Raw genomic sequence first — 16223 nt, 5'->3', positions numbered from 1 at the left:
CGTGTCAAGGAGTGTCGGGTATTTCAAAAAAAATGATCAACAAAACAAGTAAGCTCCTTCCCGACTTTCGTACATTGGAGAGAAATAAGCAAATGAATTAAAGACTTGAACACCAACTGATCTGAATTGCCATGTCATGATTGCTACAAAACCTTATCACTATTCAATGTACATTTTAAAAAGATGTTACAAGTAATTATGGAAGCATACAATTTAAAATTTAAAATGCGGAATGTAAAATGTAAAAATGTAAAAATGTAAAAATGTAAAAATGTAAAAATGTAAAAATGTTAAAATGTATGCAGACAATGAGACTCCGGACCATTCAACAGGTAGACAATTAAGATTCATTCATGCATTCAACAAGTCTATTAGGTACGGAATTGAGCTATTTATAGCGGTTCGTTTTACAATGAAATTGACGATACTTGGTCCTTCTTCGCAGTGAATAATTTACATTATTGTTAACAGGTAACCAATGTTTACAAAGTGGGTTGTTGACAAGAGATGAAGCAAAATTAGTGCATAATTGTGTGCGTCTATCTGACAGGGTCTGCAAAGAACACACTTCAAGAGCTTTGTCATAATTAATATATTGATCACCTAATATGGTCCTACATGCTCTTTTCTGGATTCGTTCCAAACTTAAGATATGACTTTGGGTGAGGTTTCCGATATGCAGGTACTCCATAATCCAATATTGGGCGAATATATCCTTTGTAAATTGTTACTAGATCACAGAATGGTAATCTGTATGTTTTGAGAATACGAAGCATGAAAAGTTTTTTATTAGCACGGCATAAAAGGTCTGAGATAATTTTATGACTGTCCCATTTCAAATCGGACTGCACAGTTATTCCTAAAATTGTTGCTTTTTGTACACTGTTTAAAGGTAAAGACCAGTTATGGTCATGCGATTGCATTGTGAAAGAAGCGTTGTGGAATCGATCAGAAAAGGTTGATCATCTAGCATCTAGCATCTAGCATCTGCAAGGTTCTGGAATCATCAAAATGATAAGAAATTTGGCCCATTCTTCGTAAAGTTACAAGCACTATACACAGAAAGATGTATATGGGACTACCCTATATCTCTCACAGACCATGAGAGAAACAAATTTACCAAATATATGAATTAGTAGGCGGTTTCCCGGCAAATTTTTTATCATCATGTATTAGTCAAAACATATTCTTTCACATGATTGGTAATGAGAGCTTCCATTTCATTTTTTTGAAATTGGGGCGTTTCCAATACTGGTTTTACCTTTAAGCACTCATCCCCGATAAACAAAGGTCTCTGATCAGCTATATTCTTAGAAAAAGAGATAAACATACAATGACATTTCGATGGATTAAGAATTACGAAGAGACCATTGATAAAAATCAGATAAAGTATTTGGTAATTTATCTTCATTTACTTTCAAGGAAGGCCAGTAATCCAATCCATTTAACTATTATTCTTTATGTGACGGTCACCATTGTTGTGATGGCGCTCTTCAATAATGAGTGTCAGAACATTATGAGCGCAGCTACTATAGTATGTTTTAAATTCACTTGATGAATGAGTTATTTGAAATTCATTTTTGTGCATTGTTACCGTGATTAATTTACTTGATTTATTTTAAAGATTTATTTAGAAATAATTTCGTTACTATTTGTATGTAGGCCCTACTAATAATTGAAGAGTGTGGATTCTCTTTTAATAAATTTGAAATGTGAATGAATGCTGGATTGTATGGTTTCATAAATCGTTTGCTTCCTCTTATTTGCCCCGTGCAACATGTTGAGTGGCCCGGCCTGCAACGGAGGGGGATGGGGTGGGGGAGGCTGTCAATTTCGATCATTAAAGCATTTCTCAAATCGGGTAAAATAAACAGTTTTATGGAATATTATGGAATATAGTTTATGAAAAATAGTTAACCTGTCTAATGCTTTAGAATATGGACTCATAATCAAATAAACGCTTCCAAAATCACCCCTTAATGAGGCGCAAACCATCGAGAGAAGTAAAACAGCATTTTTCAGCCCTTAAAATCTGTTTTAACATTTTGCCCTTTTAGAAGCTACAAAATGTGTTGCTGTTTAATATCAAGAAGCAATTATAAACAAATAACAAAAGCAAAATATTAAAAAAAAAAATTTATAACAAAACTAAAACAAATTATTAGAATGGCGGAGAATCAGGTGTTTATACTTTTACTTTTTGTGTGATAATAGACCTTTCTGAAGCGATCTAGGGCCCCATTGCAACATTCCACGAACAGTAACGTACCCCCCCCCCCCCTCCCGATAGACAAAAAAAGTAGGGGAGGGGCCTCAGAATACTCGATCATGGGTATGTGCATAAAACATGTTGTGAGTTAAATATCAACAGGCGCGGATCTACGGGGGGGGGGGTTAGGGGGTTTAAACCCCCCCCCCCCCCAAAAAAAAAAAAAAAAAAAAGGGGAAGAAAGAAAGAAAAAAAGAAAAAAAGAAAGAAAAAAGAACGCACGCTGGAGAGAAACCCTTTCAAGTGCAAATATTGTGAGAAGATATTCAACTCATCTGGTAACTTAACCAAACACATGATAACTCTGGATATAACTGTGTATTAAACTGTTACTTGATTTAAAAAGACGTTATCATGCACTGCTTTTTATGGTCTCCATTGTGTTAATAGATGCCAGGAAAACATCACTTACGGGGTTCAAATAAACACCCCCCAAAAAAAATCGGTTCGCCGCTTCGCGGCTCGTGGACGATGCTCCGCATCGTCATTATTTTGGTCAACCCCCCCCCCCCCCTTAGCAAAAAGCTAGATCCGCCCCTGATCAACTTTATGTTTCTCTGTTTTGTCTTATATACAATAATCAAATTGATATCAAGATTATTTGCAGTAATTCATTCATTCAAATAACAATTTACTGGTACCAGTTACTTTCTTTTTAATTATCGTTGTCATTATTATTATCGTTTTTCTTAATAATTGTTCTTCTTATTATAATTATTATTACTACGATTTTGTTATCATTATTATTATTATTATTATTATCATCATATTTTTTCTCACTATTGTCGATAGTGCATGTTATTTCATATTAATTCGATTTGTTAAATTGACAAACTCAAACTGATGGTAAGCTTGTCTGAAACCCCAATGTGAATGACGTGAGAATAAATTGTCATTTTCATTGTCTAATGTTATAATTCGACATATGAGCTGCCGAACTTGGAAGTAACGATTTGCATTCAATACTGTACTTGTACAAAGGATATAGTACCTAGGCCCTAACAACGACATAAACGCGGCAACGATGCCCCGCCTCCTATCCTAATTAATATTCACAAGCGGCCTTTAAATTTATAAATATTCATATATCACTCCTCATTCTAAAATACGGTTTTCCTTCTTATTCCAAACTTAAAATGGGCCAAAAGTTCTCTTTAAAAACTCTTGTGCTATTGTATGTGTACCACAAAGTATCCACATTCATTTATTTACCGTTCTATTTCATTTCAAAGTAACAGAGACGGGATACAAGTACTAATCTCATTTGCATATTCATCATTAGATTACGATCCTGACCAACCCCGCGCGAAAATTCACTCCCGCGCGAAATTCTGGCTGTGCTAGAAGCCTTTGATCTCGCGCCTTGTATTGTGCGTAGAGAATATGCGTTGATGAATGAATGAATGGGTCCAAGATCGATAAATTTGGGGCTAGCTTGTTGGAGCTTGTTAGGGCGGCGTTCAAGATTTGTTTCTTAAAAGCTTGCTTCAGAGTTTTCCTGTAGGATTTTTCACCAACTTTCAGCTGATGTCACTGTTGTCATATTATAAGTAATATTCTAGATTCAGGCTCCATCTAGATGAGTGGGATTTTAGCGAGAAAACTCGGTAAACTATACCGCTGATTTTGAGTTTGAGGCCGAGGCTTTTCTCTGTCCAGGGTTGTTCGGGACCGCGACCGACGGGGGGACGACCGGACGCCTGGCCGCTGGCAAGGGGAGATTCTGGAATCTGACTCGGACTTGGCCGAAGAAGAAGCTGAATTCAAGATGTTTCCAGGAAGATTAAATAACAACTCAAGACCTGAAGTGTTGCGAGAGCTGCCAGTTTCAAGCAGTAAGTTAAGGGAATGCTTGTGAATGTGAATTATTGTTCAAGTTAAACATGATGTAGATCTAGACTTCTAAAAAACTTTTATTGGAATTAAAATTCTAGGCTAACAGTTAGACTCTAACGTTAGGTCTAATTTAGACTTCAGTCATTCCAGTGTAAAATTTAATTTTAAAAGATTAATGAACAGAAATAGTCTAATGAAATATAAAGTTCAAAGGTCATAACTTGACCCTCAAAGTTGGGCCAATTAGTCTTTTAATTAACATAAAATCAATTGAAAGAGTCCAGAAACGCGCTGCAAGATGCGTGACAAACACCTACGGCCATATACGGTAGAGACACTAGCATCACTAACATCCTGTCCTCACTATAGACTGGCCATCTTTGCAAGTGCAAGAAGGCGCAAGCAAGACCGTCTCTCCTGTCTCCACACAATGATGATGGCAATGATTGAAATGAAGTGAAGAGATGACATGATAAGGAATGAAGAGTTGACACAGAAATTTTATGTTGAGTATTCTAGCTGATATTGATAATAACATCGTTTTAACTTTGGCCATAAGTAGAGGGAGCAACATGATTTAATAGATTCTGGAAGAGAGTTCCATAGGTAAGGAGTATGGTGTCTTAATTTATGGATCTAGATTATAGATAGGGTCTATGGGCAATAAGTAATTTTTGGGTCTACTAGATGAAAATTTACGTAGAGTGACTAGATATCCCATTATCCACCAAAGATTTTGGAAGTCTAACATTAAGAATTCAGTTTCTGACAAAAATTGAATTAATTGCTTGAGAGAAGAAAACATCTTTGATGAAGTATACATTGTTTTTATGTTTTTTTCAGTTGACAGCAATGCTAACATCGGAAGGACCACCCGATCTGGTAACTCGATCGTCATCACTATGAGCCCTGAGCGCCCCCCTCGGATCCCCATCACTGCAATGGGAGGAGAGGGACCGTTCTGCTCTCCTGTTCAATATCTCTATGCTACTGGTAGAACCAGGAGGAGACTTCAACTCTATCCAAGTGAGTCCAATGTTTCTTCTAATCTGCGTTTTCTTTTTATATATTTGTCTTTTTTCTGTCTTTCCATTCAAACACACTCTGAATTATGTGTTAAATGAGTACCATGAATTACTGATTACAGATCTTAGTTTTTATTTTGCACTCCGTCCTTTTATCAACGAGGGAATTTCATGTTCATGATTCAACATCTCACATGGATTTACACATATATTTCTTTTTTTCTTCATAGGGTTTAGAATTCAAAGGCTTAGACGAAAAGTATTTCTTTTGCAAATATTGAACTGCTCATACAGTATACATTTATATTAAAGTATAGGAAGAGAGTGAATGTTAAACAGAAAATGGTTTCAAAAGTTTTTCTCAAAATCAATATCATTGACAAATGCCTTTTTATGATCATTTGTTATGTTGCTCAATAGCAGATTATGACCTTTCCATTATTTCCAAGATTTCTATTAAAAATTTTGATTGTTTTTCTTGATAAATCATCCATAAATTTTAGAACCTGGAGCTTTAGATGTAGTTCTTGAGTCATTGTGATAAATAAAAGCTACTTTCAGTGACCTTTTGATTTTCCACGTTTAATAATATATTTATTGATTCCTTTTGTAGACCTGGATCGCCCTGTCTCACCTACCTTTGATGACTTCAAGCCCCAGCTGGCCAGCACCCCTGGCCCATCATCCCCTTGCAGGTCATCACCCAGGTCATCGCCACGGAAACGCAACATCACCCAGACATCTGACTATTACAGTCATCTTGGCAGTGCAGAGGAGAGTATTCTTCAAGAGAGTGTGTCGTGGTTGAGGAGAGCCAAGAAAGCAAGGAAGGAGAGGAGGGAGTCTGCGCTTGACCTTGTTAAGCGGTTGAGGGCGCTGTCAGTCGATCAGCTAGCGACGGTTATCGGTGATCTAATCAAACAACATCCTGACTTAGAAGAGGTAATTTCTAACAAATTTAAATTCAATTTATTTCCACTTTAAAAACATTTACAAATCAATAATACCTACATATGAATAATATACCTTGAATATAGTGGCGGGGTCATAAAAAGCACTAAATTGGCTTGTTAAAAATGCAAGTGTTCCGAATCAAGAGGCATTTCATGTTTTTGGCTTGCATAAAACAAGATGTCAGAATGAAATTGAGTTTTGTTATATCAAGTTTACTTTAGCCCAAGTTGTCTTACGTTCAGTATTCTATGGGCTTGAATGAGAAGCAAACTTTCAAGAATTGTTTCAGGGGTTCAGATTTATGAAAGTTTCACACTAGAAATATTAGATTTACAGCTAATTCAGAAATGACTGAATGCCTTCCACAAAACTTTCTGTGGAAATGGCCATTGCCTATGATTCACTACACTTAAAGGTTCCAAATAATAAGGTTTTTAGAAATACGGAGCTATTAGCTGATTCCTCTATATACAGCGAAGTATGATAGTGTATGAGAATAATTCCTTTCCTTTTTAAGCCCGCAAAATTTTGTTCTTTGGTCACGTGGAAACGTCACCAGACTGTGGATCACAAGGTCAGCCGTCCGCGGCACTAATGTCCTTTGGCAAGAAATTGATCTAACTTTGCCACACTCAACCCAGGTGATGTAAATGGTTACCTTGCAGGAATTAATTCTTTGAAATGCTAGATGGCCGTAATGGCAGGGTTACTAAAGCCAGGGTAATATTTAGGAGTGCCAAGAGTGTCAAGTCTGACAGATATGAGTGCTATACAAGAACCCACCATTATCATTATTATTATACCCTGTTGTAGGATCTTCAAGACTTGGTCCCTGAGCCTGATATATCATCGTGTGAGGAAGAAGTATGTGAGCTGCTTCATAACATCTACAGGGCTATGCCAAGATCAAGACTAAGCTCATCACGTGGTGCTTACTCCTACAGACAGGTCAGACTACACATCATTAAATTCAAGGTAAGCTGTTTTCTTGGATTATGTTCATACATTGTTTGTTTGTTGTTATATTGTTACCTAGTGCTTATAAGAACTGCAACCCATCTTGATGCAGTTTGCAATTCATTCAACCACTGGAAACATCTATGAAAGACAATGTGTTGTACTGCTTTTTTGAAAAAAATGATAAATCATCTTTATAGGTTAGTTCTTTTGGGATGATGATATACATGTACATAGTGGAAATATAGGGGTCTTTTTGATCATATGTTTACTTATCATGCTTAGATGTGCATTCTTGCACTGCCACTGGTCAGGCACACATTTCTCCTATATTATGTAAGCTGTATAGCGCTCACGTCCAAGATAATTGATACTGACATGTTCATGGAGCAGCATGGCTCCACACTCACTTTTTATTGAAGCAGGTTCAGATCAAACTTTTTACTGTCTGTGTGTACTAGTTAAATATTAATATAGAAATGAGCCTTTATGTAGATCTACTCACATTCTAATAAGTTTTGGTATTTTCTCATTTCCCATTTTTTAAAAATATTCTGACAGAGCTTGCATTTATTTGTAGGTTCTATCTTTCTGTGTGTACATCTCATTGTGTGCAAAGAGTTGTGTATAGTTCAAGAGGTTTGCAGTCTTTGCCATTCTTTGGTCGATAATGGCTGACGATGATAAAAGCATTTAGTGTTGGTCCCATGTATTGCTGAAGTGTCTTAGAGTCCATTGTATTGGCCAGTTTGTATGAGCATTGACCAAACCATGTAATTAAGCTGACTGACCACACCAGCCAGTGTCATTGGTCAGTCATAAGTGAATGGTCAACAGTGAAACAAAGGCTTTAAATCCCTCTTCCAAGAATACACAGCAGCCATGACTTAGGGATCTATTCATCAAGGTATGAGTCAACCCCCATACAAGATCAGCTAAGCTTGAGTATAGGAACAGGGGATCTTCTCATAGTATTGATTCTGTAGGTATTTGAAAGAGATTCCCCAAGGTCTGAATGTGTATGTTAAAACTAGGTTTGTCAAGTTATAATGGTAAATTATGCAATGCTATTGGATTATACTTTATGAGTTATTATACCGTATATGTAACTATGAAATAATGATTTAATACATGGCATGTAAAGTATATGTACATACATAACTTTTTTATAAGCACTCTTTAAATGTTTTTATTTCTCAGTTCGTTTTACAATTTGGCACAACTAACATGTACAGGTATGTATCTACTCACGCATGTATCCCGGAACTGTCTTTTTGAATTAAATTGCTAATCTATTTTGAAAAATATTTTGTGTCCATTTCCCCATACAGAAGGAATGCATCCAACATGGCCGCCATTTCGTGAAGTGTAAAGCATGGGATGCAGCAATACGATATGTGCTGGTTGCCTGGCAACAGGTTCACAAACTCCCTGTGTAAGTACAATTAAATGATTTAATGGATTAGATGGAATCCAGTGAAGCCATCTGTAGTGACACACTTGTATACAAAGAAAAAACATTAATATCCCCTGAACAGCTGTGCTTCTTAATACATGTATATTGATTAACCTGTTCGTAAAGACCACCTGTCTGTAAGGACCGTATTTCTTGTCTTGAGGAACTTTCATCTTACAGTTTCACTTTAATTCATTCTTGGTTTACCTATAATGAATATGAGAGTTACAAAACACTATCTTGGAAAAGTGAGGTAAAAACCTTTATCGGACCTCTTGAGATTATATCCTGACTGAATACAATTGTGCAAGCATGGTCATGTTTTGAGTTCTATTCAGGGCTGTTCATACAATAAAGAGATTACTAAAGGATGTGATAAATCCTTAATCCTTGCTAAGAGTTTCCATTTCTATAGGATCAAACTTGAGCTGCGTTCTTTTGTTTTGCAAATTGATTCAGAATTGCCTTTCAATTACATGTACCGTATTTGAATTAGCTGTATTTGGGGAAAATGAAGGCTTAATTGGCTAAAAGGGATGATAGTAATTTCTTTGAACTGTATACTTCAAACTTTTAAGGACACTCCCTCTCATCGAGGGAACAGGATATGTGTGGGTTAAGGGCAAAAGGCTTATGACACAAGTTTTTTGTTAAAGGTAATAATATTTCAACAGGATTGGATTATGAATTTAAAAATTTGCATTACCATCGTGAAACTTTGTGTTAGAACTTCGACAAAATTGGGCTCTGAAACGCTAATGATTTCAAAAAATTAAAAAATTTAATTTATCGATGCTCCCATTGAATTTCAAATCGCCTACGGCCATACAATGGTAGCTGCGACCATCATAATCTCGGAATATGCAGTTCTTATGTATAATTTCCAAACAGGAATAGAAAAGTGGTGGATTTTAGTCAAGAAACATTGTTTTGAAGCTAAAGTTATATCAATCGTGAGAGGGAGCTTTACAACATTAAGAGTTTAACATCTACAATTTCATCACTTTAGACTCGATTTCAACTGCGACAACGATCATTGAATATTGTAGGATTGCACATGCTTCCAATATGTTCATTTGAATTGAATTCATGACCCCATATCAAAATTTTGTATTACCTTTAATCTAGTGCTAATGTATCTGGCATCATGGCTAAATAACCATGTTTACTTTTCATACATTGTTTATTTTATATCATTTTTATTCTCTCTCTTTTTGTTGATTTAGCTGGGAGTGCCCTGCCCATAATCGTCTCAGGACGACCTCTTACCTCGGACTGGCTGGCGTCTGTGTAGAGGCCCTTAGGAAAGGAGCCTTTAGTCTACAAACATTGCAAGAGTTCAGACCAAAGTAAGACCCTCATTGAAATATATTTTGATTGAAGATTTTATATATACAGTCAAACCTGCTTGAGAGGTACGCAGTCTGCATATAACCAAAAATGCACAGACCATATAACCAAAAATGCACGACCGTGCAATATAACATCTATTATATATACCAACAATCCTCCAATCAAATGACAAGAATCCACGTAGGTGTTGTATAAAATTGAATATCCCGTTAATGTGAAGCAAATATAACATCATGATTTTGATTAGGATATGACGGGGTAGAAACTAATTGCTGTATGTGTGTAGAGGCCCTCAGGAAAGGAGCCATCGGTCTACATAACAAACATTGTAGGAGTTCAGACCAAAGTAAGACCCTCACTGAAATCTCTTCTGAAAGATGACTGTCACTGTATACTATCAGGGCTTAACCTTACCAGGCGCCCAGGACACATGGGCACCAAAGACTCAGTACGGACCCGCCTCCCCGAAATAAAACTCATCAAAATCACTTATTTAACAAGCTTGAAAGAAATTCATGATTTGCTTTACAGTTTAACAAAGGAAAACAACACATCCCTGGCTAACTGCCCCTAAATACTGGGGGGGGGGGGGGGGGGGGGATCTTGTTACATTAGGCTTATCACTCTCAGTGGAAATGTTGTCCTAAATTGATTTTGTACATGAACGTGTTGATCATTTTACGGGAGGGAGGGAGGGAGGGGGGGGGGGGGGTGGTTGGGTTGTCCTGGAATCTGCAGGCTTCTTGTCACTCTCATTGATTGTTGGTCAACGTTTCTACCTTTTATATGAACAGACTGTCAAAAAGTGTATGCTGTAATATTGTGGTTCATTGAGATGATTCACACTCGCTCTTATTTCCCTCGTTTTGTTGCAGGATTGAAGCCATGGTGAGTTCAGCTCCAGAGATGGCAGCTTGCCTTCAGAGGTTAGATATCATGACGGAAACCACATCAGAAGCATGATTAGAATGAGATATGGACGCACCCTAGGAAGAGGCTTCAATACAGATGTCTTGAGAGAAACGACACATACATGCAAGGACTCATCCAGAGGTTAGTATGACTGAAACGACATCTGAAGCGTGATTGGGATCACCATGTGAATACACCGAAGGAAGAGTCTTACCTACAGATATCATGAAAGAACAATATCAGAAGGATGATTAATATCAAGATGTGAACACACCCAAGGGACAGCCTAGTGTTGAGAGGTCGGATATTTTGACAGTTCGGTCATCTGAAGGGCACATGAAACTCCACATGACACATCCTAAATGTTTGATGCGATAACAGAGAAAGAATATTTGAAGCGTATAAGGTGATGGTGTACCCTAGAAAGAAACTTGATTGCAGAGGTTGGACAATAGAAACGATATCCGAAGCATAGCTTGGATTATGATGTGAACACAACTTAATTAGACAAGTCTTCTACACAGGTTGAATATTGTGACACTCATTTTTTCAGAAGTGCAGCTAAAGAGAGATGGATTACCACTAGTATGGATACCTTGATTGTAAAGCTTTAATGTTGTAATAGAAATGTCATTCAACTGATCAGTTATGCTACGGTCACAAAGGTTCGTATGAATGATAATTTTGTACGAATCTCCCTGTTTTTCCATTGTCTGAAAATCGTTCGTACGGCGTTCGTAGCATTTCAAAATGGCATTTGTGACCACGGCTTTAGATGCCTACAAGCCCTGGGATACTACTTGTTTATGTGGACAGATCTTTTGCATTATTGTTATGTTTTGTAATTGATGCCATCATTGTTTCTTGAGACAATTATCCCATAGATACATGTATATGTATATTTCTTTACTGCGACGTTTTGGATTGAACACACTTCTATGTGTTTCTTCTTCGGATGTACTCTAAATGATGAGAATCTTAGCACCTTTTGTAATGATTCACAAGGAACACTGATGTGTGATTATTCACATAGGGATGGAGTCACGTTAATATCTGAATGCATCGTGCTCTGAGCGTTGTATGAACACGCTTTGTGATGCCACCATACCATGCCTACATATGGAAAACCTGTACCACAACTACAGTTTTGCTCGAAAGAAAGTAGACACCCTCACGCCATGTTATATGTGAATGCATACATTATTGCAAAGACAAATGTGCGACATTGCGGGAAGGTGTCTCCTTTCTATTAGGCAATACTGTAAGCATCATTAGTAATGCATGAACAGTATTCAGGGCTCAAATTAATTTTTTGTCCACGGGGGCTCTTCCCCCCAAAAAGAGCCCCCGTGAGCCTTCTCACGGGGGCTCTTTTAGTACTGACGGGGGCTCTTTTTTATACAAATATCCATTGAATTGGTACCTATGATACTCCTCAATTATTTGCTATTTCATCATTATCATTTCAATCAGCATTTTCACTCTTACAAATTTACAAGCTACATAGCTGTTACTGGCCTGTGTATATAATATATACGCATACAACACTGATCTTTATGATGTCTTTAACGTGACATATCTTCTTCTCCCCTTGCAAACGAGAAAGCAAACAAGGTCATTAAAAGGGATTAAGCGACGAATAATGATTGTGATTCAAATTGATGCGAATATATGTTTGAATAAGCACTGCTATTCACCCGAATCTTCTTTGTAAAAACAACTTTTACAAATCTCAGCCATGCTTACTGAGTTGAGACGTTCCATTCAATGTAAAATACTCATTAAAGAATACATTTCTCCTAATCTGAAAGTGATCTTACAACACAGTGGCAGATTTGCATGGCTGAGATTTGTAAAAGTCGTTTTTACAAAGAAGATTCTGGTGAAAAGCATTGCTTATTCAAAAAAATCATTGCATCAATTTGAATCACAATGATTATTTGTCGCATGATCCTTTTATTAAATAACCTTGTTTTCTTTTTTTGTTTGCAGGGGGAGAAGAAGCCATGTCACGTTAAGAAATCATAAAGATCAGTTGTATTATGCGTATATACATTTATGATACCAGAACAAATGTTGATTATCAGAATGTCACTTTGGAATACCTCTATACAAATACCACATTGTCTTTAGCCCGTATCAGTATTAGTATCATCCAATATAAAGCTATTATTCTTTATTTAATTCAGTATAATGCTTTTCCTCAAAAATAGTTTTGCTATTTCTTTGGGGTTGAGACGCTAAGAAATGGTTTCAAAATGTACATTACACGAACCCTGCATGAACCATTGCAAAATGATGGTGGCTGTCCCTCTCTCTCTCTCTTTATTTTAATCATGCATTATCAACTACATATAAAGCAGCAACCAAAAACTTAGGGTTATCTGAGATAGGTGAAAGTAAGAGTTAAAAAGAAAGTCATGCTAAAACGGCGCTTCACTCCCCCCCCCCCCCCCCTGAAAAAAATAAAATAGATTAGTAGTCCTCCTCTCCAGCATCCCCCCGGTTTAATATCACATTTTCACTTGGCAGCCCAAGGGGGCCGGGGGGGGGGGGGGGGGGGGGGGGGGGGGGGGGGGGGGGGGGGGGGGGGGGGGGGGGGGGGGTCACACGTTGCAGTCCACGTTCTCATCGTGCAGATCTAAAAGTCCCTAATATTGATTTACTGTTTGAGGTTCATTATTTGCTGGTCATTTGAAATCACCAGATTTCAGCGGGTTAACGCTTTTACAACGAAAAACTTCTCCATGACCATCTTTCTGCCCTTGCGCGATCGCCTCCAGCTCCAGCAGACATGGCGCGGCAGCGTGCACACGTACCGCTAAGAAGAAGTAGGCCTATAACCACTGCTGACGGCGGCACTGCACTGTGAGCTGAAACGGTAATAATAGGCCTATACTAATAAAACGAGAAATCTTGCACGCTAATCTAAGTTCCATTTCATTGGTTTAAGGTTTGAAAATTGAAACTCAATATTGTGTTAAAGTTATAACAGAAAAGATAATCTTTATTTTATAATTCCACGGGGGCGATTTTTAATTTTGCAATCGCCCCCGTGAGCAACCTGACGGGGGCGATTATGTAGCCCACGGGGGCGAATCGCCCACCGCCCCCGTGTATTTTGAGCGCTGCATTCATATGTTGTATTTTGTTTAATTTCTCTTTCCTTCTCAACCCCACATGCAGCTCATCTTTTAGTATTATGTTCTGTACCCTCGATCTCTCACTTCTTTTTGTCATTGTCTACTCTTTGTATTATGACCGTGTTCTTCTATCTTTGTCGTGTATAGTATTGTGTTGTCCCTTTCTCGTCTCTGTTGGCATTCCCCCTTCCCCCCCCCCCTATTTTGTAGGTTTTTTATAGTTATAGATTAGTTAATTTAATTACTCATTATTCCTAAGTTTCATTTGAGGTGTTCACACTTGTACAAGCATTGCTTTTTAGTGGACCCCTCTGTTTCCAACATGTATTTTTAAAATTTCTTTTAAATGCTTATAATTGATTTGTAATGTTTTGTTGGAAACATGAATAAATTTGAAATCTTGAAATCTTGAATATTTACAAGGATACTGGCAGTGAATGTGAACATACAGATATGGTGAATACAACCGAGAACTGACTTTGTGTTCATCTTAGAGGAATAGGTGAAAGAATGTGTGTGTTTGGGGGGGGGGGGAACATACCCTCCAAGACTTCATAATGTTACTTAATGTTTGTTTGTTTTGTTTCTGAGTCAGCTGAATTGCTTTTGTGTCGGTGCGCAGTCACTATCTTGGCTGTGCATGTACTGTATTAAATAACTTATTTTGTATTTAAAAAGATACATTATATTTGTTGTACTTTACTGTGCCTTAATTTCTAAAAAAGTATTCTTTTTGGACAACCATTGCTGTTGCTTAGAATATGCAAATACATGTATGTATTTTTTGCTTTAATTTCTTACGTAATATTAGCAACTGTAGATTTTGCAAAGTACTGCAAATGTTACAACTACAACAACAGTGAACATGCTCTTTGTGAACTGTTTTCTAATGAAGTCATTCATTTTCCTATTATCAAACAGGGTATTATTTAGAAAAGCTTTGAAAGATTAATACATGTATGTCTCGTGTTCAATCCTTGACCTCATGCAATGCTGCTATGTCTGCCATAAGAGATTTGCTGGTCGATATTACTTTATTTTTCTCAATGAATTTTGTTGGGTGGCAGTATCAATGATGTATTGCATTGGTTATAAATCAAGTTTTGTATTTTTGATCAATGGGGGCTATATATAAGGGCTATACACTAGTTGTGACAAACGAGATTGGCACCAAACCTACAACAGACCAAACGATAAAATGAGACGACACCTATGGCCTAGAATTGATCGGTATGGAGTTGGTCTGGTGGTGCGAATGAGCTCTTTACTCTGGTCTATGTGTGATGAATACAGAAATTAAATTAAAAATAAAAATAACAAAATATACCCAAAATCCTTTGCCTTTTCCACTGTTGCTACCTTTTATGAATTAGGCCTTATTTATGAATTCATTAATACAAAACATGTAAATATGTTCAAGATTTGTCATTTTATATGAGATATTTTTCTGCGTTCATTTATAATTGAGAGTACATGTAGTTCTTCATGAAATTCTTCTCCTCAGGCTATGGACTCATTTGAATGTACCATAATTCGCATTACAATACATTTATAAGCAGTTGATATAATAACATTCCATATTTTTATGTGTACCGTAATTGAATATAATTAACGAAGTGCTAGTTTTTATTCAATTGTTACAATATCTTTTGGAGAACTAGTGAGTTAGTTTAATATATAATAATCAGTTTTTGGCTAAGAATTTATTTTCCGCATGTAACTAAAATAGTAAGAAATTTGACAGGATATTTGTATGAAAAATTGGATTTTCATGTACTATAGTTGGCTTAGTTAAACCAAGTTTCACAATTTTGATGATGATATTTTTCTTATAACTATAAAATATTGATAGTACTATGATTTAAAGCCCTCTACAGCTCATGTTGTTCAAACAAGTGTGTTCAAAATCCCTAAATTCGCCAGCAATTCATACATGTTATGCAAAAAGAATTCTGGTTTAACAGCACCCTGTATCAGTCAGTTTTGTATGAATATATGTACAGCAGTTTAAAGAATTTAGTATGTTGGGCCTAAACAGTAACTAGAACCTTTCTTCATATTGAATTGGATATTATGCATAAAGGGAATTAAATGTAAACTGTTATTTTCATATTGTTTTCATTCAAATTCCATTTACATTCAGCCATATGTGCCTTACTGATGTGGAGTATTTTTTGTATACATTTTATCTCCCGAGAAAAAGAGGGCCATTACCTCATATCCTTTTTCACATAGCTAATGTCCTTTTTCCTCATAACAGACAGCATACAGAAGGCATGGTTTATGATGAATACTTGTATACAGAAACAATTGTTTTT

At 36.7% G+C, this 16223-nt stretch overlaps 1 protein-coding gene across 1 annotated transcript; it reads left to right on the top strand.

Annotated features, from left to right (window-relative positions):
* Window positions 1-3607: 3607 nt before the first annotated feature.
* On the top strand, window positions 3608-11362 carry LOC588120 (tethering factor for nuclear proteasome STS1). Its single transcript, XM_011662373.2, has 7 exons — window positions 3608-4104; window positions 4949-5131; window positions 5744-6072; window positions 6898-7059; window positions 8373-8476; window positions 9724-9846; window positions 10726-11362. The coding sequence occupies exons 1-7, from the start codon at window positions 4038-4040 to the stop codon at window positions 10811-10813; spliced, it is 1056 nt and encodes a 351-aa protein (XP_011660675.2). The 5' UTR covers window positions 3608-4037; the 3' UTR covers window positions 10814-11362.
* Window positions 11363-16223: the final 4861 nt, after the last annotated feature.

This window comes from Strongylocentrotus purpuratus, unplaced genomic scaffold (assembly GCF_000002235.5).
Source record: "Strongylocentrotus purpuratus isolate Spur 01 unplaced genomic scaffold, Spur_5.0 spur5_scaffold_1, whole genome shotgun sequence".
Taxonomy (NCBI): Eukaryota; Metazoa; Echinodermata; class Echinoidea; order Camarodonta; family Strongylocentrotidae; genus Strongylocentrotus; species Strongylocentrotus purpuratus.
The sequence above is the reverse complement of the archived record's forward strand: the minus strand, read 5'-3'. Positions and strand labels throughout refer to the sequence as shown.

Coding starts and splice junctions, on each gene's coding strand:
- LOC588120 (XM_011662373.2), top strand. CDS start 4,038: ATGTTTCCAGGAAGATTAAATAACAACTCAAGACCTGAAGTGTTGCGA. Junction 5,132..5,743: donor GAGACTTCAACTCTATCCAA/GTGAGTCCAATG, acceptor TTCCTTTTGTAG/ACCTGGATCGCCCTGTCTCA. Junction 9,847..10,725: donor TTGCAAGAGTTCAGACCAAA/GTAAGACCCTCA, acceptor GTTTTGTTGCAG/GATTGAAGCCATGGTGAGTT.